This window comes from Rosa chinensis, chromosome 5, assembly GCF_002994745.2.
Source record: "Rosa chinensis cultivar Old Blush chromosome 5, RchiOBHm-V2, whole genome shotgun sequence".
In the NCBI taxonomy this organism is placed as follows: domain Eukaryota; kingdom Viridiplantae; phylum Streptophyta; class Magnoliopsida; order Rosales; family Rosaceae; genus Rosa; species Rosa chinensis.
The window spans coordinates 67,706,191-67,731,834 of NC_037092.1; the positions used below are offsets into that span (position 1 = coordinate 67,706,191).

The 25,644-nt window shown below is 36.6% G+C and overlaps 2 protein-coding genes across 4 annotated transcripts; one reads left to right on the top strand and one right to left on the bottom strand.

Moving 5' to 3' along the window:
* Positions 1-12,465: 12,465 nt before the first annotated feature.
* LOC112166690 (zinc finger protein CO3) lies at positions 12,466-15,412 on the top strand. 3 transcript variants are annotated; one of them, XR_002923380.2, is made up of 4 exons: positions 12,467-13,156; positions 13,681-13,887; positions 14,599-14,868; positions 14,981-15,122. XR_002923380.2 is itself a non-coding variant. In XM_024303574.2 (3 exons), the coding sequence occupies exons 1-3, from the start codon at positions 12,677-12,679 to the stop codon at positions 15,176-15,178; spliced, it is 852 nt and encodes a 283-aa protein (XP_024159342.1). In that variant the 5' UTR covers positions 12,466-12,676; the 3' UTR covers positions 15,179-15,412. The 3 variants fall into 3 exon arrangements, 2 of the variants coding, with proteins under 2 accessions (XP_024159342.1, XP_024159341.1); XM_024303574.2 differs by lacking the exon at positions 14,599-14,868 and having other exon boundaries at positions 12,466-13,156; positions 13,714-13,887; positions 14,981-15,412; XM_024303573.2 differs by lacking the exon at positions 14,599-14,868 and having other exon boundaries at positions 12,470-13,156; positions 14,981-15,412.
* A 4,487-nt stretch (positions 15,413-19,899) lies between these two features.
* LOC112167694 (protein GAMETOPHYTE DEFECTIVE 1) lies at positions 19,900-23,530 on the bottom strand. Its single transcript, XM_024304739.2, has 6 exons — positions 22,765-23,530; positions 22,597-22,674; positions 22,441-22,521; positions 22,149-22,303; positions 20,738-22,065; positions 19,900-20,221 (listed from the first exon to the last, which is right to left on the bottom strand). Exons 1-6 carry the CDS (start codon positions 23,176-23,178, stop codon positions 20,100-20,102), a joined length of 2,178 nt encoding a protein of 725 aa, XP_024160507.1. The 5' UTR covers positions 23,179-23,530; the 3' UTR covers positions 19,900-20,099.
* Positions 23,531-25,644: the final 2,114 nt, after the last annotated feature.

The following is a 25,644-nucleotide window of genomic DNA, read 5'->3' on the forward strand; positions in this document are numbered from 1 at the left end:
TAGAGGTAAAGACAGAGGGTCAGTTTTACCCCTAAGAAAATGCCACGTGGCATGATAGTTAATGCCGTCCATGACGGCAGGTACGAATGTTGGGTCGGGTGGGATATTTGGGGTACCATTGTGATAGTTTCGGAAGCTTTGATATAGAAATTCAGAGTGGCCCATAAGTTGGGTACTGTTTGTAATTTTTTCCCTTTCTATTACTTTAATTCAATTTTTTTTATATAAATTACCCTAACTACCCTCCCCTATAAATATGTTTTTTTTTTCTTTTTTCTTTTTTCTATTTGGCAATTCAATCATGAATCAAACATCATTATAAAATAAATCAAATTTTTTTACCTATAAATGAAGGAAAAATAATACATTTATTAAGTGGAATGACCTGTATTATTAGACAAAGAATATACTTCTCAAGTCTTCACCCAACTGAATCCAAAGTCTAAAGTTTGTCCTCATACTTTGCAAAGTACGAAACTCAATGCTTGTTTGTTTTTGACTCTTAATCCAGGTACATCATCCTCAAATAAAATTTTAAAAAAATGGAATCAGCATTTTATCCACTTTAGCGGTTCAGCCATAATCTTCCACACTATAGTTGATGATGTACACAAAATTTGGAGATGCTCTACATAATATTGAATGCAATGAGTTGCAATCTTCATGTGGAGACAAAATTATGTTCTACTAGCATAATATAGTAGAATAAATCATGTTTATAATCAAAAGGCCATCATTATTAGGCTGTCGTAAAGTTCTATAGTTGCTCAATAGATTCAAATAAACCAAATAATTTCAGTTAGAATCTTACTAGCAGGAATAATAGATTCAAAGAAGCTTGAATGATCACTGAACTCATATTTTTTTTTTCATGTCTCCATTGCAAATCAAATGTAAAATTTTCACAAAAGATGGGTCTAAAGTTTCTTGTTTTACCATGATTAAACTTCAAAACATCATATTAGAGAGATAGAATGATTATGCTAGAGAAGTTTTTGATGAAAAAGAAAATAGGGAATCGAAAAGAGTTTTGAAGTCTTCTGTGTCTGCGGAAAATAAAGGCTTAGGATTTGAGGATGATTGACTTGCCAAATAGAAAAAAGAAACATAATTATAAGGAAGGGTAGTTAGGGTAATTTTTAAAAGAAAATTGAATTAAAGTAATAGAAAAATAGAGGGGGTGTGTGAATAGAGGAAAAGGGTGTGTGTGTGTGTGTTTTTTTTTTTTTTCTATAATTGATTATAAGAGGATCAAAGGGTTTCACTCCTGCCCCCATGGTGACTCGAACCCATAACTTCGTACATAGGTAGTGGATGCTCTAACCACTGAACTAACACCACTTCGTCAAGGAAAAGGCTGTGTGAATAGCACCACCCTATATGTGTGTGTGTGTGTGTGTGCGTATTTTCGCCAAATGATAATATAAAATCATGTGCATGTTTTGAACTCAATCCAAAAAAAAAAAGTGTTTTGATTAAATAAATTAAATAAAAGTATTAAATTTTTATTCTTACATAAATTTTTGAAATACAAAAATTATTTGTATGGAAAGGAATAGGAAACTGGGCCGCATGGTGTGTCAGAAGAAAAGAAGCGAAGACTCGAACCTAGGTTGTTAGGTAGATAGAGTACCTGGGCTACCGCTGGTGCGAGATGATTTGATGTTCTTTGTCAGCAAAAATTATATATATCCATATATGGTAGGGAAAATATCACTAATGGTCACTGAGTTATGACTTATTCGACACTTAACTCACTGTATTTTCAACAATATCACTTAACTCACTCAGTTTTACATCATTCTTTCACTTAACTCACTGCCGTTAATTCTACCGTTAGAAGCCATTAAATTGAGGGTATATTTGTCAAAACACTTAAAAATCATTTTTAACTTTAAAAAAAACTACATTTATTAGACTTTTTTTCAATTTTTTTAAATTTCTGAAATTTCTAATAAAAAATGATTTTTTTAACTTAAATATAATTTGAAAAAAAAATTTATCTTTTTTTTTTAAAAAAAAAGGTTAGAAATGCTTTTTTTTTTAGTGTTTAGACAAATATACCCCCAATTTACATTTATTAGACTTTTTTAAATTTCAGAGATTTCTAATAAAAAATGATTTTTTTAACTTAAATATAATTTGAAAAAAATTGTCTTTTTTTTAAAAAAAAAATTATAAATGCATTTTTTTAGTGTTTAGACAAATATACCCTCAATTTTAATAGCTTTTAACAGCAGAATTAACGACAGTGAGTTAAGTGAAAGACGGATTTAAAACTGAGTGAGTTAAGTGATATTGTTGAAAATATAGTGAGTTAAGTGTCGAATAAGTCATAACTCAGTGACCATTGGTGATGTTTTCCCTATATAGTATGATATATACATAATTAAACCTTAGAGGCCCCTTGAGACGGGTGGCCTGAGACGGCTGCCTCAGGCCAGGGGCGGACCTGTTATCAGGCCCGACGGGGTCCAGACCCCCCCCAGCCTTTTTCACTTAGCTCTTAATTATGCTTAAGCTTTATAATGAAAACAGTAAAAGTTGAGTTTGCTAAGGAAAATCTGCTACTGGACCCCCCTCCCTCCCCAAGCTCTTTAACAACTCAGGTGAGTACTGATAAAAATAGTAGTAGTATTTGATTGATTGACCATAGGAGTATTTTGGATTATGATAAATAACATAACCATAAATAAATATACAGAAATAAAGGATGATTAGTGATTAATTCTTTTTTTTTTTCCTTATTTGCTGATCGTCAAATTAGTTTTGATACTTGGTTGATTAAAAGTCATCTTATCTTCATTTATTGAGCTATTCATTCGATTTATCATTGGTTTAGTTTTAATTATTGGCTTATGAATTATATACTACATAATTTATTAAATTATTGTTATAGTTGTATTTATTTACAAACAAATTTTTTATAATAATTTATTTCTGATAATTTATACTTCTATCTGGACCCCCCTAAGGTTTAAATCCTGGTTCCGCCCCTGCCTCAGGCGGCAGCCCTCAGGGTCGGCCGTGCCTACATTATCTGTCTCTGATGAACTAATATCGCCTAATTCCTTATTCTTTAAAAATAAATAAATAATAACGCGTGTGTTGAAATTGACTAGGTAGAATATTTTCTCTGCCTTCTTTACAAATTTAGACAATAAATTCAACCAACTGATATACAAAGGCCTTAGAAACAACTGAGCACACAAATTCACAGGGATCCATCCTAGAAATCAGATCAGAGTTCTTCAGCTCATTAAATCAATCATTAGACCTTGATTGACTAACCAACAAAAATGCATATACAAAGTCAATGAGATACTGAGTTCCTAATTATTTTTGTTTTTTGAATTATTCAAGTAGTGCAATATCACATCTGGGCTTGAGGATAATAATATTAACCAACTTGGTTTACAGAATCACTATCATGGATTCATGGTAGTGGGGAAACTGTTCTAATTTCTTGTTGACCCCATTTGACAAACACACATGCCCAATTTCGTTATCAATCTAGAAGAAAATACCCCACCTACATATACTTTCCAAATGTCCACCATAGGAAGGAATAAGAGCACAGTTGCCTACTAGGATTGTAGGCATGCATGATTTCGATTTCATAGCCTAGCAAAATTAATTGGGATGGTGAAGATGCTTTTCTTTTCGGAAAAAAAAAAAACAAAACAAAGTAGTAAAGATGAAGAAAAAAGTGAACATGAGTACGACTTATTGTTATATGATGAATCTTATTTGAGTTCAATTGAAATTCAAAAAAGAATAATTTAGAATATCCGTATAATCTCTCAAATATTTTTTGATGCTCGAATGCTCACTGAAATTTGTTTATCTGTAGAAGACTGCTGAATAAACCAATAATTAAACAAACAAAACAATTAAAAGGGGTAAGATTAGATTAGCGATTGGGAGCCGGAGTTGTGAATCATGCAAATTTTTTTTTGCCACATCATCTGGATATAAAGAAAGAGCCAGTCATCCATATGTGAGCCTTCTTAAGCGTGCGAAATAAACGAAATTCAGACCGAACAGACTTAAACAAAAGAAACGTAGTCTCATTATCTGATAAACAACTTCGGGAAGTTTAACACGTACTGGGCACATTAGAACCGAATCAACCGATCAAGACGCATGAAGCCCCCTCATGTTTGAGGCCACCATGTGCATCAACATTTGCAAAGTGCAAAATCATTATACAATTTGAGTATGGCACGTACTAAATATGCAAGTAATAATAGTAGAGAAGGAAAACGATGCATGAAAGCGCCCCATGGGGACAAGGTACATCACCAAGTTGGTAGAATAGCACAGTACGTAACACAATTCCGTTGTTATGTTACGCAACGGCAGTGCACAAAGTCCTGCAAATCACTATAGCTTTCTTGGACAGCAACAGAGGATGCAATTTAGTTCGATCCGATTGGCTGGAATCGGGTTCCAACTTAGTTGTCGACCAACCGAGTCCCGAAACGTTTCGTTGGACCAGTTAGTTACTCTGCGCACTAGTATGTGCAGCAGCAGATCGATCTAAAGGTCTTGGAGGCAATTGATTTGGGGTGACTGAGTTTGTTCTCTGACAAATCACAAGATACTCATCATACTCGTAGTCCTCCTTTTTGAAGTGATATAGATGATTCTCATGGACCTACAGATGCTAATTGTATATGGAAGAAGATGCTGAGGAGGTCCCCTACTCGGGGTCAATGTACATCTTCATTGATCGTGTGAAAGTTTTCAGAGTCTGCATCATCGCTAAGGATTCAGAGTCAAGCATATGCTTTTAGGCCCCAGATTGGTTTCAAGAGCATAGATGGGAAACCAAAATTAGGCAAACTCATGCATCCACTTCGTCTTCAGTGGGGATTAGTGGTTAATGAAACTGGAATCAGTGGAATGTATATTTATTGTTGATTCATTGTTGTTTGTTCAGAGCCTAACCTTTTGAGTTTAATGATTCTCAAACATGGTAAAATTACAAGAGAAGTCCACAAATTTTCTGAATATATTTGAACTTTACCCCCACCACCCTTTTAGCCTCCTTCATTTTTAGTTTTTTTTACCAACAAAAGAAGAAGAGGGAGGGTCAAAGTCTACAATAAAACTATATCTAGTACTTTAGTTAGTGTTATTTTCTGCAAACACATTCTCATGAGGACTTTCTTGTATAAGAAATTGACCTCTCCATGGAGAGTATTGCTTCTGAAAACTTCTTCCTTCGCAGAGGTCCTATTATCTGATATGACAGTCACCCCTATACTCGGAAAAACTACAGAAAGAAGTCCAAATTTTTTCTAAAAGCACTTCTCACTTTGAGAAATGGGTTCCATGTATATTTTATATATAAAAAAAATCCTACTTAAGTTTGCAGACACATATTAGGCATCAAAATAATTTGAAAAAAAAAAATCAGGAAGTAATAATAATGTTATTGTAATGATGATGATAATTAGAAGCAAGACAATGGCACTTTCAATCATGCTTAAGATCCTAACCCTATATATAATCCTTCCTAACAAGAGGGTTGGCCGGTATGTCTCTACATCGATCCCTCATTATATATATGACTAGCTGTAACCTATGGATTATATATAATCATCATAATCTAGTTATTTTCAATTTCATTCATAAGATTGGGATTAATTCTGAATGCTGCTCACATGGAGATGTATAAATATACTATCTTTCTCACTTCTTTTTAGCTCTCATGTGGATCTAAGTGCTGGTAGGGTCAAATTTTTCATTTGGTTTGGAAATGCAAGTAGGGTAAGATTTTGATGAGATCTCTGGCTGGTAATGTCTTGGAATAAACTGGTAGAGAAGAAGTACAGAGGTTCTAGCTCCAGGACCACCTCAAAGACTCAAAGTGCAATTATTTGATAAAAAAAAAAAGACTCAAAGTGCACAACTCTTGCTAGTTGATTTGCTACAGAAAGCCACTATATATATATTGGTTCATTTTTACAGAATGATTAGAAAATATTGCAGAATATTTCAACAAAGAAAACCTAGTCCCTCTAAAGCACAGGTCTAAGTAAAATATCTAAATCTTCAGGCACCAACCTCTAAAGTGAAAGATCATTAAGTTCGGCCAAAAGAACTCTTTGTCAACTATAGAGAAGAAAGATGGAGACAAATATAAACTAGTATATTAATGCAAGGCTAAGCCACTAAAACATCTTAAATAGAAGAATACACGTACATTTCCCAGGAAGAGTGGAGTTGGATATATTATTATGCCAACACTCTACAATGCACCGGTGTGTTACATTGTACATATTGTTTTAGGATATTGAAAGCAAAGAGAGAATTGATGAGAGAATTGTATCACTTTTATTGATAATAGGAACCCTATATATAGAGATTACAAAGTACATAATTTTGAAGTACAAGAATTCCTAATCTAACTTGAAGTACAAATTCTCTCATATTACAACTATATATAGAACTAATCGGCACTCCGAAAATCAACATTCTTCAACACTCCCACTTGTGCCACTCAAACTTGGTGATGACGCTTTGATCGTTGCCTCGTTAAAAATCTTGCTCGAGTAATAAAAACCCTATGGGACAAAAACAATCTCGAGGAGGAGAAAAAGTGTACAACACGTCCTTCACTCTTCGAGATCGAACATGTAGACATCATACATCCCCCTGATGTCGACATCTCCCCTTGATTACCACAATCATGGGAGTTCGGATAACTTTCTTAATCCAATGCTCTTCAAATGTTTCTCGAATGTGGATTTAGGTAACGATTTAGTAAATAAATCCGCTACATTATCGTATAATCGGATTTGATTTACTTCAATTTTTAGAAGTGGTTGTTTTTGCTGATTATAAAATAACTTAGGCGATATTTGCTTGGTGTTGTCGGCCTTGATGAAACCTAACTTCATTTGTCCAATACAAGCTGCATTATCCTCATAAATTCATGTAGGTTCATATGTGGTAGACTTTAAACCACAAGTTTCTCGAATATGTCTAATTACATATCTTAGCCATATGCATTCATGCATAGCTTCATGTAGAGCAATAATCTCTGCATGATTCAAGAAAGCAGCAACAAGGGTATGTTTTGTAGACCTCCAAGATATCACATTGATTCCCATTATAAAGATATAACCCATTTGGGAGTAACCTTTGTGAGGGTCAGAGAGATACCCTGCATCAGCAAAACCCATCAAAACATCACCATCGTTTTGATGTAAGAGAGGAGGGTGAGGCCAGCTACCCTTGGTGGCGATGACGGCGCCGGCGGCGACAATATTGCCGGTCACGGCGGTATGGACGGTGGCGCCATGCCTAATAGGGTCCAATCCTATTCTTCCGTCATTCCTTTTTTCTCTGTAGGGATAAAATAAGCTCATATCAATCGTACCTTTCAAGTATCAAAAGATTGTCTTTACACTAGTCCAATGGAGGCGTGTTAGCACAGACGTATGTCTAGCTAATAAGTTCACTGCGAATGAGATGTCCGGTCTTGTACATTAAGCTAAGTACAATAATGCTCATGTTGCACTTAGATAGGGCACTTTGGCTTCTAATAATTCTTCGTCCTCATCCTTTGGACGAAATGGATCTCTTCCGGGCTAAAGACTACGCCAATCATAGTAGTACTTACAGGCTTTGTTTTAGCTTCATTAAAGTGCCTTAGTAATTTCTAAGTATATGCAGACTGATGGATCAAAATCCCATCACTACGGAGCTCGAGTTTTAAACCAAGACAAAACTATGTTTTCCCAAGGTCTTTCATATCAAATTCGGATTTCAAGTACTTAGCAGTTTCATTTAACTCATCTAGAGTTCCAATTAGGTTCATGTCATCAATATAAAATGCTACAATTGCAAATCCTAAACTTGTCCTTTTAATGAACACGCATGAGCATACTTTATTGTTGACACATCTCTTCCCAATCAAGTAGTCACTTAGATGGTTATACCACATCTGTCCGGATTGTTATAATTCATATAGTGAACGTTTTAATCTTACAGAAAACATGGTCACTTAGATGGTTATACCACATCTGTCCGGATTGTTATAATTCATATAGTGAACGTTTTAATCTTACAGAAAACATGCTCCGTGGTTTAGAGCCACTTGATTTGGGTAATTAAAATCCATCTGGAACCTTCATATATATCTCTGAATCTAGATCCCCATATAGATATGTTGTAACCACATCCATAAGCTACATGTTAAGTTTTTCAGAAAGTACCAAACTGACAAGGTAGCATAACGTTATGACGTCCATTACGGGAGAATATGTCTCCTCGTAGTCGATTTCAGGGTGTTTTGAGAAACCTTGTACCACAAGGCGGGCTTTGTATCTAACAACCTCATTTTTTCTCATTACTCTTTCTAACAAAGACCCATTTATGTCCAACAGGCTTTACACTTGGGGGTGTCAGCGTTACCAGCCCAAATACCTGTCTCTTTGCTAGTGAATCCAATTCAGCCTGGATCCCTTCTTTCTATTTAGGCCAATCTGCTCTTCGTTTACATTCTTCAAATGAGCGAGGTTCGATATCATCATACTCTATAATTCCTTTTGCAACAGAATATGCAAAGGCATCATCAATAGAAATAGAGTTTATGTTCATCGTCTCATGTACAATAGTGTAATTCATGGACAACTCTCTATTCTCTAGAATTGGTTCTGACATTAGAGCGTCCCCTAATGATGTCTCTTGGACATAACCATAATCCGGAATATTCTCATGAGATGGATTATTTATATCGATGATTAATGGATTATTTTGTGCCAAACTCGCTTTCTTTCTTAGGCGAGAATTCATCGATCATTTGGGCTTCCCGTGTTTCCTTGTAGGGAGCCCAGCCTAAGCCGCAGTGCCATCACCATTGTGGGCAGCGGCGCCGTGCCCAATAACACTAGGGACCGCGCCATGTCCTCTATTTTTAAGGACTTCAATCCTTGCAGTCACATTTGCAGCAGGTATGTGTGATCTTGTCACTTTAGTGATATCAGAAAATGCATCAGGCATCGAATATGCTACATTCTGAAGATCGAGAATTCTCCGCACTTCAATTTCGGACTGTGCTGTTCGGGGATCAAGATGAGACAAAGTGGGGACAGACCACCACAATTCATGTCGTTCCTGTTGAACATTTGTGTTATTATCTCCCCCTAACGACAGGAAGACTGTCTCATCAAAGTGACGATCCGTAAATTTAGAGGTAAAGAGATCGCCTGTCAAGGGCTCTAAATAGCGGATAATTGTTGGAAAGTCATATCCAACATAAATGTTCAATCGTCTTTGAGGACCCATTTTGGTGCGTTGTGGTAGCGCAATTGGCACATAAACTAGACACCCAAAAATGCATAAATGTGAGACATCAAGCTCATACCTAGTCACCATCTAGGATGCAAAAAAGGGTTGAGTGGCAGTGAGCCTTAAACAAATAAGCACAACTGCATGCAATATTGCATAGCCCCAAGTAGAAACAGGGAGATTGAAGCGTATAACCAATGCTCTAGCGACCATTTGAAGTTTTTTAATGGCAGTTTCTGCGAGACAATTTTGGGTGTGGACGTGAGGAACTGGATGTTTAACTTCAATCCCAATGGACATGGAATAATCATCAAAAGTTTTTGTTATAAACTCTCCAGCATTGTCAAGACATATTGACTTAATAGGATGATCAGGGTGGTGAGCCCTTAACTTAATGATTTGTACTAGGAGTTTAGCAAATGCAGCGTTTCTTGTGGACAAAAGCATGACATGTGACCAGCGTGTCAATGCATCAACTAACACCATAAAATATCTAAATGATCTGCAAGGTAGTTGAACAGATCCACAAATATCACCTTGGATTCTTTGCAAGAATGAAATATTTTCTTTAGTGTCCTTTGCATAGAATGGTCTCGATCCTAATTTTGTTAAAGAGCAGGCTTTGCAGAACAAAAGATGGGCATTAGAAGCAACCAATGATGATTTTGGTTGAGCCATGAAGTCACAATTGATTGTAGAAGTAAAAGAAGGAGATGATTTAGAGTGCATGGTGTCAATGCCATGTGGTGGCCGCAAGGGGTAGGCGGCACCGACCATATGTGGCCGGTAATGCACAGTCATGGCGTCGTGAGGCGCAGGTGCAGCTCCACGAACCAATTTTTAGTTCTTACTTCTCTTCATTCTGAAGAATGGATGTCCGTTTAAAGTCTTTAATATACAGATCATCATGTCACGACCTGGGTATCCCAAACGGTCATGCCAAAGCCTATATGTATCGGAATCCTATAAGCCATCTCTCATGACATGGTTTGATTCAATGATTCGAATAGTGGTTGCATACAACCCATTAGATCGACACATAAGTTTCTCTAATACTCGTTTATGTCTATAATCATTAGAGGTGATGCAAATGAATTCTTGTCCATTCTCACAATGTGTTTCCACATGAAAACCAAAACCATTAGCTCTTATATCTTTAAAGCTCAAAATGGTTCTTCCGGCCCTAGGAGCTTCGAGAGCTTCAGTCACATTAATGATTGTGCCATTTGGCAACAAGAATTGGGCTGGTCCTCAACCATGAATTAATTTAGATGACCCTGCCATCGTAGTCACTGAAGATCGAGTAGGCATCATCTCAAGAAATAACTGCCTATTTCGAAGTATGGTGTGCGTAGTAGCACTATCCATGAGGCATTCTAGCTCTCTGGGAAACATACTTGAATGAATAAAGTTCGAATCAAAATAGACACTTTTTTTCAATGAAATCCAATGATTACATCAAAATTTCTAATCCAAATAATTATAATCAATATTCGACTAATGGTTGTTACTCAATCCTTTTGGTAACTCCAATTGAGCATAACCAGGAAAGTAAGAGGAGATGTCGTTGGAGCAAAGCTCGCTTAAGTACCATTTATCTCAACTATTTTCCTAGACATCACACTTAAATGGATGAGCCTAGTTGTGAAAGAGTTATAACTGTCTTTGTTGATAGTTTCCAAATTTTAGATTTGGATTGAAAACAATGACGTTTGTATGGTTAAGTTTTGATGCTCATGAACTCTCTTAGTCCGTAGCTTACGAACACTCTTAGTCCATAATATTTTGATGCTCATGAATGCTCTTAGTTCGTAGTTTATGCACACTCTTAGTTCGTATAGCGTGAATCCCCACCATTTCGCTTTTATAGAATCGAACCCACATTATAGAAAGGTGGGATGTAGAAGAAGGGAGGTTGCAAGTCCCCGAAGAAAAGAAATAGAATTAAAGAACAGAAAGCAAGAACTTGAATTAAAAACTTACTTGGATTTCGTTTCTTGTTCTTGAACTCAAAGATGATGGCACATGGGTGCGTAGGAGGAGGAGAGCTTGCGGCGATGGAGGTGGTGCACGGCAAATGATGGTGTGCACAGGTATCTAGGGTTTTGTGTTGCGTAGCAGGATGCTTTGCAAAAAAAAAATTTGGCTTCTGATTTCAGGGTTAGGGCTCGTGCTGATAACGTGTTTTAGGATATTGAAAGCAAAGAGAGAATTAGTGTGAGAATTGCATCATTTTCATTGATAATAGGAGCCCTATATATACAGGGTTCTTGAAGTACATGGATTCTTAATCTAACTTGAAGTAGGAATTCTCTCCTATTACAGCTATAAAACTAATCCTAGTTTGATAGGCACACTGAAAATCAACATTTTTCAACACATATTATGTTCTTCCACCGTTAATTGACTAGATAGATCGAGAGTTTCATTATTTTCTTGTCAACTACCATTCCAAAGGGTACAACATTTTCATTCGCAGATGCAAAACCAACAATAACAATATCAAAACAAGAAGACAGGATCAATATATATAAGTTCAAATGAACTGATAGAAATGAAAGGAAGACCCCTAATAACTGCTCTAGCTAGAACCAAGAGAGTAGCTGGATATATTCACATTTAGATCAGATCCTGGTACAGTTGATTAATATCCTTCTTGACTCACTGTGAAGTGTGAACTACCAATGATCGAATTATTTGCGCCCTGGGACTGGTACCGGTACATTCATATGGGTTTGTAGGTACTAAACTAGAAGCTTGTTCATATTTGCCTAGGCAGATTTAACCTTGCACAGGACGCAGGCTTCCATATTTTACTTGCTTACAACTTATACCATACAAGCACAATTTCATCGGCTAGCTGCAAGGCTTCCAAACGCCTGACCCTAGCTAGCTTTTTCCCATGTTCTCGAACAATATTTATCCACGCATGCATCAATTACTTTACCATTTCAACTCTATACGACACGACTAATTTATTTCATATGCAAAAATGTCGACTCATCTATTATATGATCAGACTATCAATTTGACAACTCAAAAAGAGTTTGAAATTTGTCGCAACAAAAAAAATCTCAATCTTTCTGGTCGAACATCGCGACTCAACTTCCCTCAACATATTATATTTAAGCATTTCATCAGACATCTTGAGCGCACAATATACACCCGAGAGAGATTTAGGTGTGGTCAACACGTTATGATCAGCACACTGGCTGGGGTAGGCTCGCGTCTCATCTATCTCCAGCACCAGCAAAAGAAGAAATCCAACACCAAGCTCTCTCCACAGGTCAACGCTTAGCTTTTCCTCTCCAAAAACCGTGACGTCATCGTCCACGTCACCTGCAGACCCATCCCGTCGTCCCTGTTCTCTATGGCCCCCCGCCCTTTTGCTTTAAGTACCCCCCATCCCTCCTCCAGTATATTCACTCCTCTCAAACCTTCCCACAACTCCCAAAAATTCTCGACCGACTTCCCCACACGCGCCATGTACGGTCACAACGGCAACGCATTCCCACGCGCCAACGACTTCGAGGGCCTGCCAATGCCGGCCCTGCCCTTCGGGACATACAACAATGACTACCACCACCTCGGCGCGGCGGCGAATGAGTTCAGCAACAACAGCTGTAGCAGTGGCTGCAGCAGCTACGGTGGCTCGCCCACCTATGCGAGTACCACTACCACTACGACTATTCATGATCATGAGGTTGAGCCGAGCCTGATGATTCAGAGGAGTGTGAGCAGCCACTCGCTCCAGAAGAACATCGGGACCCACCGGCTCGTCTCGGACTTGCTGGAGCTCGAGACCGGCCCCGTCCGGAGGGTTTATAGCACCGGCGACTTGGATTTGCAGGTTTGATATCCAAATGACTCTGCATGCTTTTAGGTTTCTCAGGAACATACAAATTGATCGGAGTGCAAATTATTAGGTTTCCTGGGAGACGACATCGTTACCAGGCAGTATATATATGCGTTAGGGTTTAGTGCGGCATATTTATTATTAAGGGAAAATGTTGTTCTTTCAAATCAAATAGTCTCATATGTTATTGCCTAATTAGACTGATAATTGGAGCTTAATCTTGACTATAATTAATTCGGTGAAATGTCTTGTCATTATATGAAATGTGAAATCTTTTTTTTTTTATAACATAGTGAAACTTTAGACTATTATTTGTTGCGATTACGAAATCATAAATCTTATTATTTACGAGATAAAACATGTATGTTGTTTTCTTGTCTAACATTGTAAATTATTACTTATTTAGAGTTGATCATCTACATTCATAGTCTGACAAAAGAACATGTAAGAGTATACGGAAAATTGATGTTTGCTCTTTACATTTGCTAAACATGTTTTTCGGTGTTGATGGCATGCAGAGGATTAACAATACTAATGGGGTGCAAGTGCAGCAATTGCATAGCAGCTACAGATCATCATCAGAAAGTAGTCCATTGTCAAGCGAGAGCAGTATGATCATTGAAGGAATGAGCAAAGCCTGTCGTTACAGTCCTGAGGAGAAGAAAGAGAGAATCGAGAGGTACAGAAGCAAGAGAAACCTCAGGAACTTCAACAAAACGATTAAGGTTTGGTTAATTCTGCTACACCTTTCTCAATCTTTTAGTCTCTTCCTCTTTTTACTTTTATCAAGACGTGATATCTTTAGCATTCTTCGGTAGTTGCTCATTGACCCACTAGTACTTTAAGCTTTATGGCCATAGGGTATGCCGGTATGGTGGCCTCGTTTATTGCTTTTGGGCCCACGATTTCTTACATGTAATTCTTATGTATCATTTTACTTTCACTATAGCTCTACTTCTTTTGTGCTATCATTTCTATAGCCTTTGTGTGACTGTCACATCCCACATCGTTTCCATTCTAAATCAATACATCCAAATAGTGGATCATAGAGATGGTGTAATGTGGTTTGACACTTTGACATGAAAGTTGGTTTTCTTGCGTACATTATTAAAATGTTAAAGATAAAGATAAGCTGGCATAAGATAGATTGAAAACTAGACAAAACTATACATCAAAATCAATATTTGCATGGCAAATGTTAAACCTAATCTCAATTAAATGGCCTCTGTACGTAGGTGAATAGTTCAATATTCTTTTTCCGCACTGTATCTTGTATGTGCAGGAAATTTTTTTTATAAAAAATCCTTTCTTATGAGTCCGAAACCCTTTATTTTGATACTTTTCTGACTAAATACTTGTATTTTTCTTTTGGCCAATAACTTTGTATCTGATGCTTAATCCTGGCCAGATTTCATTCCCTCTTTGTGTCTATGCAGGTCCTATAAACAGACGTTCAACTCTCTCTATTGTCTTACTCTTGGATGTCTGTTTGAAATAGTAAACTTTCCCAAGGGAGTGGTACATTTGTATTGTTTTTAATTTGTTAGATCATGTAGCAATTGTTTCATTCTAAATCATGATATAGCACTGGTGTTGTAATGTTCTGATGAGTCCTCTTATCCTTGAGAAAAGGGTAACCTTTGTCACAAAGGTACAACCATGAAAAATATGCTGCATATTAGAACTTCTACTCCCCTAGCTAAAAGGTGTGACAAGTTTTATTAAAGATCAACCGTCCATCATGTTATTTCTGCTATTTTTGGTTTTACATAAATTTGAATCGAGAACCTTAATCTGTTTCCCCCTTTTTGAATTCAGTATGCATGTAGGAAGACATTGGCGGACAGCAGGCCGCGCATCAGAGGGCGATTTGCAAGGAATGATGAAATTGATCAGAAGAATTCCCCTAATGTTCAGTGGAGCCAAATGAGTGGGGAGGAAGATGAAGAGGATGGCGATGGTTGGATCAACCTGCTTGATGCATTCTCTTCAATCGAATCAAATTCCTTAATCTAGGGACAATGAAACTACTCTATGTCAAATGTTTTAGCAAGTAGCTACTAGCCATATTAAACTTAGGCTGCTTGGTTTGAAGTTTTATTATGCAGAATGCAGTACTTTAAGCGCTATTAAGCTTGAAGTAGGTGATGTAAATATAGGTAATTGTATCATTCCTAGAATGACAATGTTGAATCTTAAGGCTTCTAATCAATGCTGAAGTTTTTCACTATCGATCAACTCATTAGTCAATATGGTCATTCCCATGCTTTATTTTGGTGTTTTGAAGGATAAACATTACTGTGACAGGTGATGAGAACAGATGAAAACGAAAGTCATTACCATTGAAAAAAAAAAAAAAAACAAAGGAGCTTAGTAGATAGTCATATATGGTGACAGTCACCTTCATCATGAGTGTGAATTTGGGATATATGTTCAAAGTAGCAGCAAAAAATCTGTGCTTGATTTTTATTAAGATTAATTTCAGTTTACCCCCCGAGGTTTGGGAATGTCATCATTTCACCCCCTCTACTTTTAATTTTGAATTTTTACCCCCTAAACTTTCCGACTTCAATCAGCCGTGTCCAATTTCTACTATTCCGTCCAAATTGGACGTTAAGTTTGACCCTTGAGGGCTAAAATGGTCATTTCAACATAAAAAAATAATAATAAATAAATAAAAATTCTTTCTGTTTTTTTTTTCCTGTTTCTTCGTTTATTTTATTTTATTTTGTCTTCAACCTATACACCACAAGTTATAATAGGTTTATAAAAAAAAAAAATACTCTAGGTGGTTGAAAGCCGCTCGCTGGTCTACGATATTTGTGATATATATCCAATAAAGTGAAGAATTTTAGGATATATCCCCAATAAAGTGAAGAAATATTTGTAAAAAATAATTTTACACTTTATTTGTAAATAAATATATGTATATCCCCAATAAAGTGAAGAAATATCTGTGTAAAATCATTTTTGGTCTACGATATTTGTGATATATCTCCAATAAATTGAAGAATTTTAGGATATATATATCCCCAATAAAGTGAAGATATATCTGTAAAAAATGATTTTATACTTTATCTGTAAATATCTATATATCCCCAATAAAGTGAAGAAATATGTGTAAAATCATTTTTTACACATATTTATTTACAGATAAAGTGTAAAATTATTTTTTACAGATATTTCTTCACTTTATTGGGGATATATCCTAAATTCTTCACTTTATCGGAGATATGTCACAAATATCGTAGACCAATGAGCAGCTTTCAACCACCTAGAGTATTTTTTTTGTTTTTATAAACCTATTATAACTTGTGGTGTATAGGTTAAACACAAAATAAAAATAAAAATAAAAGCGAAGAAACAGAAGAAAAAAAAACTAAAAAACAAAAGAAAAAAAAAATTTTATTTTTATTTTTTTATGTTGAAATGACAATTTTAACCCTCAAGGTTCAAACTTAAAGTCCAATTTGGACGGAATAGTATAAATTGGACACAGCTGATTAAAATTGAAAAGTTTATGAGGTAAAAATTCAAAATTAAAAATAAAGGGGGTGAAATGATGACACCTCGAAACCTCAGGAGGCTAAACTGAAATTAATCATTTTTATAAGCCTACAAATTGGTAAAGCCTACAATGCTGGGATCTCAGTGTTGCAAAGTATAGTGGGCCACGAAATTGCGTACTTTGATATTGGTATAGGGTTATTCATCATGATTGCAAGGATAGTGTCACTCGGTGACTTTCCTTGTTTGGTTCACATAATGTAATGAATTCGATTTTTGGAAAATTGTTTCAGTTTCCTTTTTCTATTAGCAGCATTTTCACATGTAGCAGGTCATCTTTTTTCTCCCTGATCGTTATGAGAAATAAATTTGTATCAATGTCCGCCAACCTTTTAATATTTTGTGAGAAAATCAAACAAATTCCATAGCAAATTATGTATTGTTTGAATCTTTATTTGATGGTAAATATCAGAATGTTAGTTGCAGATTTAGACCGCCTACCAAATCAATCGATTAGACAAATCATTCTGATCTATGTTATGTGAGGCGAGGAAAGGGAATGAATCAGTTACATCCAAGTTTCTTAGTTAGCAATGGAATGTAACTATCAGTTTATAGATCGATCATAAGGAACCGCCTTATCGACAAAGAGGGAAAGTGCGCATGATATGATATGTACTTATCAATGTCATCTCAATCAACCTCATATTATCAAAATAAAAGGTGCTCTTAGTCCTTTATTATCAAACTCATACTGAAGTGCACCAAGGAACCATAGAGAGACTGAGTAGCATCTTAAACAGAGCTACTGCAAACTATAACACTAAACAGAAGACTCGAGCTAATTACGAATCTGAAACCTAACATCAGCTGAGATCAAATCCTTACTAAAGCTACAAATTTGTGGTTGAGAACGTTACCCTACAAATCACCAACTTGTACACCCACGGACTAAAATCAACCTCCACCCTAAAGCAATCGCAATAAAGTCATCAGAAAAATAATCGCGCACCGTCCTCACCAATGTTCTCCTGATTTCAGAAAGTCATTCTATACTCAAAATTTACGATACATTGCGTGGACTTCACAATTACGCACTATCCTCAGCAATGTTCTTCTGATTTCAGAAAGTCATTCTATACTCAAAATCTCCAATATTGCGTGGACACTCTTAGTTAACAATCATGGGATCATGTTCGATTATTTTTAGCATAACTTATGTATATTAAAGGCATACGCCGCGTATATGGTCAAGGCTGAAGCAGCTCCTTAATCGCACTTTAATCATCTCCACAGACCATACACGACTTTGATCATAAAACGCCAAATTTTGTAATCAAAGCTTTCTGCTAATCATTTGGTTCCATGTTACTGAATGAGTAGTGATGCATACTATTTTAAAATTACAATATATGATTAAGTTTCTAATCCCACTTTTCTCTTAAACCAAAGGCTATAGTTCTGGTGAGACAACTTGTAAACAAAAGGTAGGGAGAACGGCGCTCTTGATTTTTGTCGGCCGGCGGTGGAAAAACCACTAAACAAGCTAAGCTAGGGTACAAACATAATATTGATTATATATTAATTACTCTCAATGAACTCCAATACAGAAGTTGCTAATGATAATCCTAGAAAACTAGAAATGCAGCTCCTGGCTGTAGCCCAGAAAGTTCACTAAGCACGATTTCATAACTGCACTCCTTAATAAATGATTAACAATTCGTCTTGTGCATGGAAACTAATTTAATATGCGCGTGCGTCTAGTACATATATATAAGGTTCTAGGAGTTGCGAATAAGATGATACCAATTGTCATAAGAATCTGAGTTACGAGAAGAACAAAACAATTCGAATTACATCGGCTCTGTCCAACTGCATACATTTAGCTTTGGAGGTACTGAACATTTGATTATTCGTGAAATGGTGACATTGAGTGTGGTTCATAAACGCTCGAATGGCCACCTGGCAGACGTCATATGACCCAATATGCTACTCGATATTAGGGTTTAGGAAGGAAAGGGAGCCAAAATGGGACACCCTAGATGGGTAACCCTCTGCATAAACAGGGCTCGATTTTGGCCCTTGCATATACTTAAAACACATGATTTTACTGGCCAGTTTTTGCCCCTTAAATCCTTGATCATAGTAAGGTTCTAACTTTTCACTGAAATTTGTTTCTTACAAAAGCCAGAAGAAAAAGGGAAGGAAAAAAACTGGCTGTGCCCCCGACTAGCTCGGAAAAAGAGAAAGTCGACCTTTGATTCAGTAAAAAGACAAGAAGCGTCTTGTCAACAAGACAAAATAAGGCAATTATTCAAGTCAGAATATAGAAACACCAAAATCAAGTGCGGTAGCACATGAACAGCAGCAACCACCACCTAAATCTTTTTTTTTTTTTGATAACAACTACCACCTAAATCATTACAAAGTCTTGAGTTTGATCCTTTAACTTAATATCATTAGGACCCAGACGCCTATAAAAGAACCCTTTCACACAATCGTGGGTGAACTAAGCCATCACTTTGGCATACTGGGTGCACAGGAGCTACAGGGGAGGTGAGTTTTAGGTTTAGACTTCTGTGAAGTGTTTTGGACAGCACTCATTTGGTCCAGAAAGGTGAATTCAACCAAAATCAGCCTTGGTCTGGACCCATATTGGTCTGGTAGGCCAGATGCTACTACTTAGTAATCACCTTTACAGTTTACACCATTTTCAACCTTTGCAAAGAGGCTACTTGAGTAGCATACACAGCAAAGGTTTTCCACAAAGAACAAGTGAAAAAGAGAGCAAGAACCACGCATTCTCACATCCATATATCTGAAGGGGGCAAATTAACCTAAGAAAACACCCGGCAGATTCACATGTTTCCACAGACATCTCATAGAAATGGAAACTGATAACATAATGGATATGGATGTCTGACACATCCAAAAGCAATTATCATAAAAAAAAACTATAGCTACAAGAAGACGTACATATTATTGTGTTGGGAAGAAAATCCAAGGGATAAAGGAAACAGTGCGCACCCTGAAATAGTACCAACTCCCCAGATGTGAATGCAAATGTCATGAGGATGGAGTAGGAAGAGAAGTACAGTCATATGCAAGAAATGAGTAAATTGGTTATAAGAATGAAGATAATAAGCAACAATACAAACCAAGTACACTAAGTTTAGGATATGACTTTTAAGGGTGAGTTACTACAGTGCTAAATAGAATTGTATAGAAGATTGAATACAATCATGGGCAAAATTGCTATTAAGATCAAAATTTGAGACTGAAACCATCAGTAAGGGCCCTTGGGGCCGATGACAAATTTACATCCATTACACGTGAATGGATACCAAATAATCAAGAAAGATAAATATGAAACAAACTTTGCTCACCTACTTCGACAATCAATAATATTAATATTGGAAATATTGCATAGTTATGCCATCTTATGTCTCCTTTTACTTTTCCGAGCCTTCTTAAAAGGTGTAGCATGCAGCAATCGCTTGAGAGGAAGAAATGTCACCTGATGAGGTTTCTTCCTTTTTGCCTTGGATTTCCCTGCAGCCAATAAACATATAAGCAACGGATGATGGATAAGAAAATTTTCAAACAGGTACAAAGCTGTAAATTGGGGGAAGATGTAATTTTTTTTTAAATAATTACTGAGAATTAACTGGGGAAAAAATGTCGACATTTGATATTCAGTTAAAGGGACCAAATCGACTTGAAGAATCATTAAAAAGGAAAAGAATAATAATTAAATTTGTTTTTAGACATAAAAACAACAAAACAATCTATACTCAGGAACACATTCTGTGAAGGAAAAACAATAAACAACAAAGCAGTTGCATGTGCCTTGAGGCCAATCTAACCACCATGAAGGACCCAGAGCATGCAACAGTTACATGGTTCCCAAGTCCATGGGTTGTATGTGTGTATATTACTACTTTCTAAAAAGATAGTCTATCTCACAAGTCAGACTGCATAACAGAAAAAACCATTTCTACAAAGAATATCACAATACAAAAGAAACGGAAGATGATCTGAAAACACACATAAGAAAAGAAGTCATACCTGATTCAGACTGAACCAAGGCTGGATAGCTCAATTCAATGTCAGCTTTCCCATGTTCTTGCTCATCCATTATTACCTCTGCTGTCTCATGATTTGCAACTGAATAATCATCAGTTGCTGTCATCTCATCACTAGAATCCAGAACAGGAACCTGATTTGCAAGTACAACTACATCATCTCCAGGTTCCGTCAATTCATCCACTTCCGAAATACTTTTATCCAATGCTGAATCCAGAGGCAAAAAATTTTTTTCTTTACCTGTTAGAACTTCATCCACTAAATCACTTTGTATATCATTATTTTTAATACTATCAGCCTCTTCATTATGACGACCGGGAATATCACTGTCCTGATAATTAGTGGGAACTTGAACTCCTGATTCAGGATTACAAGCAACACTCAACCCAATGTCTAGTGCATGATATGTTAAATTAACCTGAGATGGCACAACATTCAATTTGCAATTAGTCATACTCTTCTGTGATCGAACATTAAGAATTTCTGTAGTAACCCCATCTATTCCATCCGGATTCTTTGTTTCCGCTCCAGTGGTCGTAGGAGCTTCAATTTCCATAGCATCTTTAAAAGTTTTGGCAGTCACAGACTTCAGTGATTGCACATCATGAATTTCTTTTGTAATCCCCATTGATTCAGCTGAATTCATTGGTTCTGCTCCAGTGGTTGTAGGAACTTCAATTTCCATAACATCATTAACAGCATTTGCAATCGCAGACTTCTGTGATTGCACATCATGAATATCTGTGGCAATCCCATCTGTTTCATCTGGACTATTTGGTTCTGCTCTAGTGGTTATCAAAGGATCTTCAATTGGAATAACATTGTTAACAGCTTTAGTAGTATCACTAGATGAATATAATTTCTGAGGATTTTTGCTTCTGAACCTTTGCCACTCCAACATAGTATCACATAAAACAGATTGTTCTTGTACTCCATCAGTTGCAACTGATTGCACATTTAACTGGGGAGCAGAAACGATGTTTTTCTGAGTAGCCAATGGTTGTGACACAACCACATTAGTTCCAGATATAAGATCGTTAACTTGAAATCCAAGTGATGGCATGCTGTCAATAACTGAAGCAAAATCAATGGCTTTGACCGTTTTGGTTGCTTTAGTACTGGAGTTACTGAAAGCCTTTGCCAAATCATCTAAAAGCAAATCACCTTCACCACTAGAGATGGGATCCCAATTAAAAGAGTCACTAGACGAAGGTTTGTTCCCATCACTTTCTTGACCTGATGGTAGTACTTCAACTCTAATGGCTTCCTTATAATAGTGTTTTTTTCTCACTGCATTAGATATAAGAGTCCTGCAAGACATTCATTCAAGAAACTTAGGGAGGAACAAATTTCCAGATTAACAGCACTATGACATTTATGGAAGCAGTCATACCTACAATTTCTTGAAATAGCCGCCTTAGCTCGTTCCATGGAGAGATCGAGCAATGACATTAAGTTTGCAACATCATATGGCCCTCTAAATTCATTCGCAGTTGGGGCAGCACTAGAGATAATTATATTCCTTCCTCGAGTCCAATCTACCAATAACTGAAGAGCAAGGAAGAGATTATATGTAGATAAAAGTAACAAATACAAACTAATACTCAACAACCATGCTATAAGTAGACTTCCGATTCAGTGGTGCCTATTGCTTTGACAATTCAACTAACTTCACAAACACTCACCTTAGCATTGGTTATAATTTGCCTTCTAGTTTGAACATCGGCAATAAGCCCTGCATATGTGATCTCAAAATACACCTTCCGCTGCATATCCAACACATACAAACTCTTATCACCTAACCAAAAAAATTGAATGAATAAAGAAAACGGAATTCGAACCTCAATGGCAGCTTTAACCAGAGGCTGCTTCAATCGAAATGGTAACTTCTCCGAAAAATCAATCGCAATTATATCTACCTACACCAAAGAAATAACAATTCGTCCTCAATTTTCCGAGCAAAACCAAACTGAACTGAACACAAATGCAAGGCGGTGTAAAGCACGAACCTCCAATTTCTCACAGGCCTGATCGAAAGCGGACTGGTTCATGGGCTTGACAGCCACCAAATCGTAGGTCTTCAAAATGGGGTTGCCGGAATTGAGGGTCTGAGCCTGGGCAGGGGTTTCGGCGCAGACGGTGAGGCGCGTGTACTGGCGGAAAGGGGTGGAGCGTGGGACGCCGAGGAGGTCGCGGTGGAAGCCGACGGAGGAGGTGAGGTGAGGAGAGTGTTTGAGGAGAGAAGGGAGAGTGAGGAGGGGGATGGAGCAACGGTCGCGATCGGACATGACGCCCTTGATCGTACGGTTGTAGGCGACGCCGGAGTAGCCGAGCTGGAGGGCCTTGGTCACGAGCTTTGCGCGGGTTGAGCGGTCCGGCGGCGGGAGGTCGGTGTAGGGTACGCTCAGGTCGAAGAAGCCCATGGCTGGAGAATTGGGGAGAAGTGAGAAATTCGGAGTTGATTTAGAGATTTGATTTTCAGGGGTTTATGGTTTACGGGATATGAACAGCGGGTAGCATCGCTCCAAACATTTTCAGGGGTTTTGGAGGTTTAGGGTTTATGATCTGGACTTCTTAAATCTGTGGGTTTGGAACCACCACGTCCACATGCTGCTGCTACGGATTCAGGGTCCGATGATTACCCTAAGCCTAGGTCTTGAGGAGGCCCGGCAAAGAATAAGAAGATGAACACTGGCCTGAAAGTAGCTACTCCACAGAAGAAGAAAAAGCTGGCCCCAGACCCAAAGAACTGGGTTCCACTAGCTTTCCGTGAGAGAAAGAAACTCATCTCAAATAATAAGACTTTTTTTAATGGTTTCATCAAGTTAATGGTTGAGTTATTGTTTTATTTCTGATCAGGTCAATACAATTACTGAAGTTGTAGATGTAGAGAGAATTATTAGGAGTAAAACTGAATGTAATTGTAGCATAACTTATCACTATTAATTTTGTTATATTTTCTAAGTTCGCATGTTAATTTGTTCGATAGAAAAATTAAAAAATAAGATATTCATACCATAATATGGTCAATCGGTGATTCGATTATTGGAATTTGAAATAGAAGTTTTCTCATAATTTACTTCAAAAGAGTTTGTGTGATTTGGTGATGAAAAAAAATAAAATATAGATATTAGCCCCATAAACAAAGAAGAGATAATTGAATATTATTCTTCAAACAGAGATATAAACCTTAAATGTTTGATTAAGAAACAAAGAGAAGTTTATGTGCTTTGGTCCTCTGGAGAAATGATATATCTTACAATAGGAAAAATGCAATGGGATTGAAAGAACTTCACAATATCTCGACATATGTAGTGTTTGCCAAGGATTGGATGAGGTCTCACAACTCTCTTAGTCTGTAATGTGTTGGCTAGAGTTGCCAATCACTCGATTGTTTGCTTCTATTGCTTGACTTTGCGAACAATTGTAATTCTTATATAGTGGATTACAGTGAGGATTATGGTTAGATTATGCAAATTCAATTAAAATTGTAACGTTATTGAGATTTTTTTTAATTACATTTAATTAATTGTACCAAAATAGCTAGATATGATTTCATCATATTAAATGTGTGAATTTGATGGTTATTGACCATGTAACTGATCATTCGTTTTCTTTTAATGCAATCAATTCCAATTCATATAGGTCCCGTTTGGATGGCAGGAAAACATGGTATAGAATGAGAATTTATTTCATTTTCTATTCAGTTGTGCCGTTTGGTTGTAATTAGATATTGGAAAGGAAATAAAAAATGAGATCTGACTAAAAATTGACTACCTCATAAAGCTTGAATAAAATTACTTAGTTATGGGTGGTATTCTATTTCCATTTCCCACCATCAAAGACAATTATATTAATTATCCCTGTAAAAAATTTATATTCCTCATCAATATTCCTTATAAGCTGATGTCATATCTGTACTTTAATTAGTAAAAGGGCTTTATTGAAATTATAATTTTATATTTTATTCTTATGACTTAGAGCATCTTTAGCAGACTCTCTATTTTGGCTTCTTAGAGCATCTCCAACAGCTTCCCTATAATTTCTCTAGGTTTATTATCACAAATGGTACCTGAACTTATCTTCTATTTTATCGATGGTACCTGAACTTCAATTTTGATCACAACCAGTACCCGAACTTTTCGATTTCATTTTAAATGGTACCTAAGGCCACATTCGGTCACTATTCCGGCCAAAAAAGCCAAATCTAAAAAATTAAAAAACAAGTTCAAGGCAAGTCTATTACCAAAAAATCATCACTATATATGATTGCAACCCTTGAAATCATCAAAAATCATCACTATGATTGCCTCCCATGCCATTTTTAGTCGGAATAGTGACCGAGGTGGCTCTAGGTATCATTTAAAATGAAATCGAAAAGTTCGGGTACTGGTTGTGATCAAAATTGAAGTTCAGGTACCATCGATAAGATTGAGGTATAGTTCAGGTACCATTTGTGATAATAACCCATTTCTCTATTATAGGGAAGTAAAAATTAAAATCTCCAAAAAAAATTCTGCTCCAACTCCAACAGATTCTCTATTTTATAGATTCCATAATTCTTCCCTAAATCCTTCTCTAAAATTTTACAGATTGCTGTAAATATAGGGAATTTTATTTTCTCTGTCATCATTATCTCTATTTTATGGATAATTATAGGAAATCTGTTGGAGCAAAACAGCTAAATTTTTCCCTAAAATGGAGAAAAATCAAGATATGGGAAAGCTGTTGGAGTTGCTCTTAGCTATGTTGGAGAGCACGTTTAGCTTTTTATCTATTTTGACAGATGCACCAGACTCCTAAGTGGTTTTCCATTATAACTTTTAGCTATCTTGCTCCTAAATATAGAGAGCGAGATGAGGCTCTCTATAATTTAATACATTCCTTTT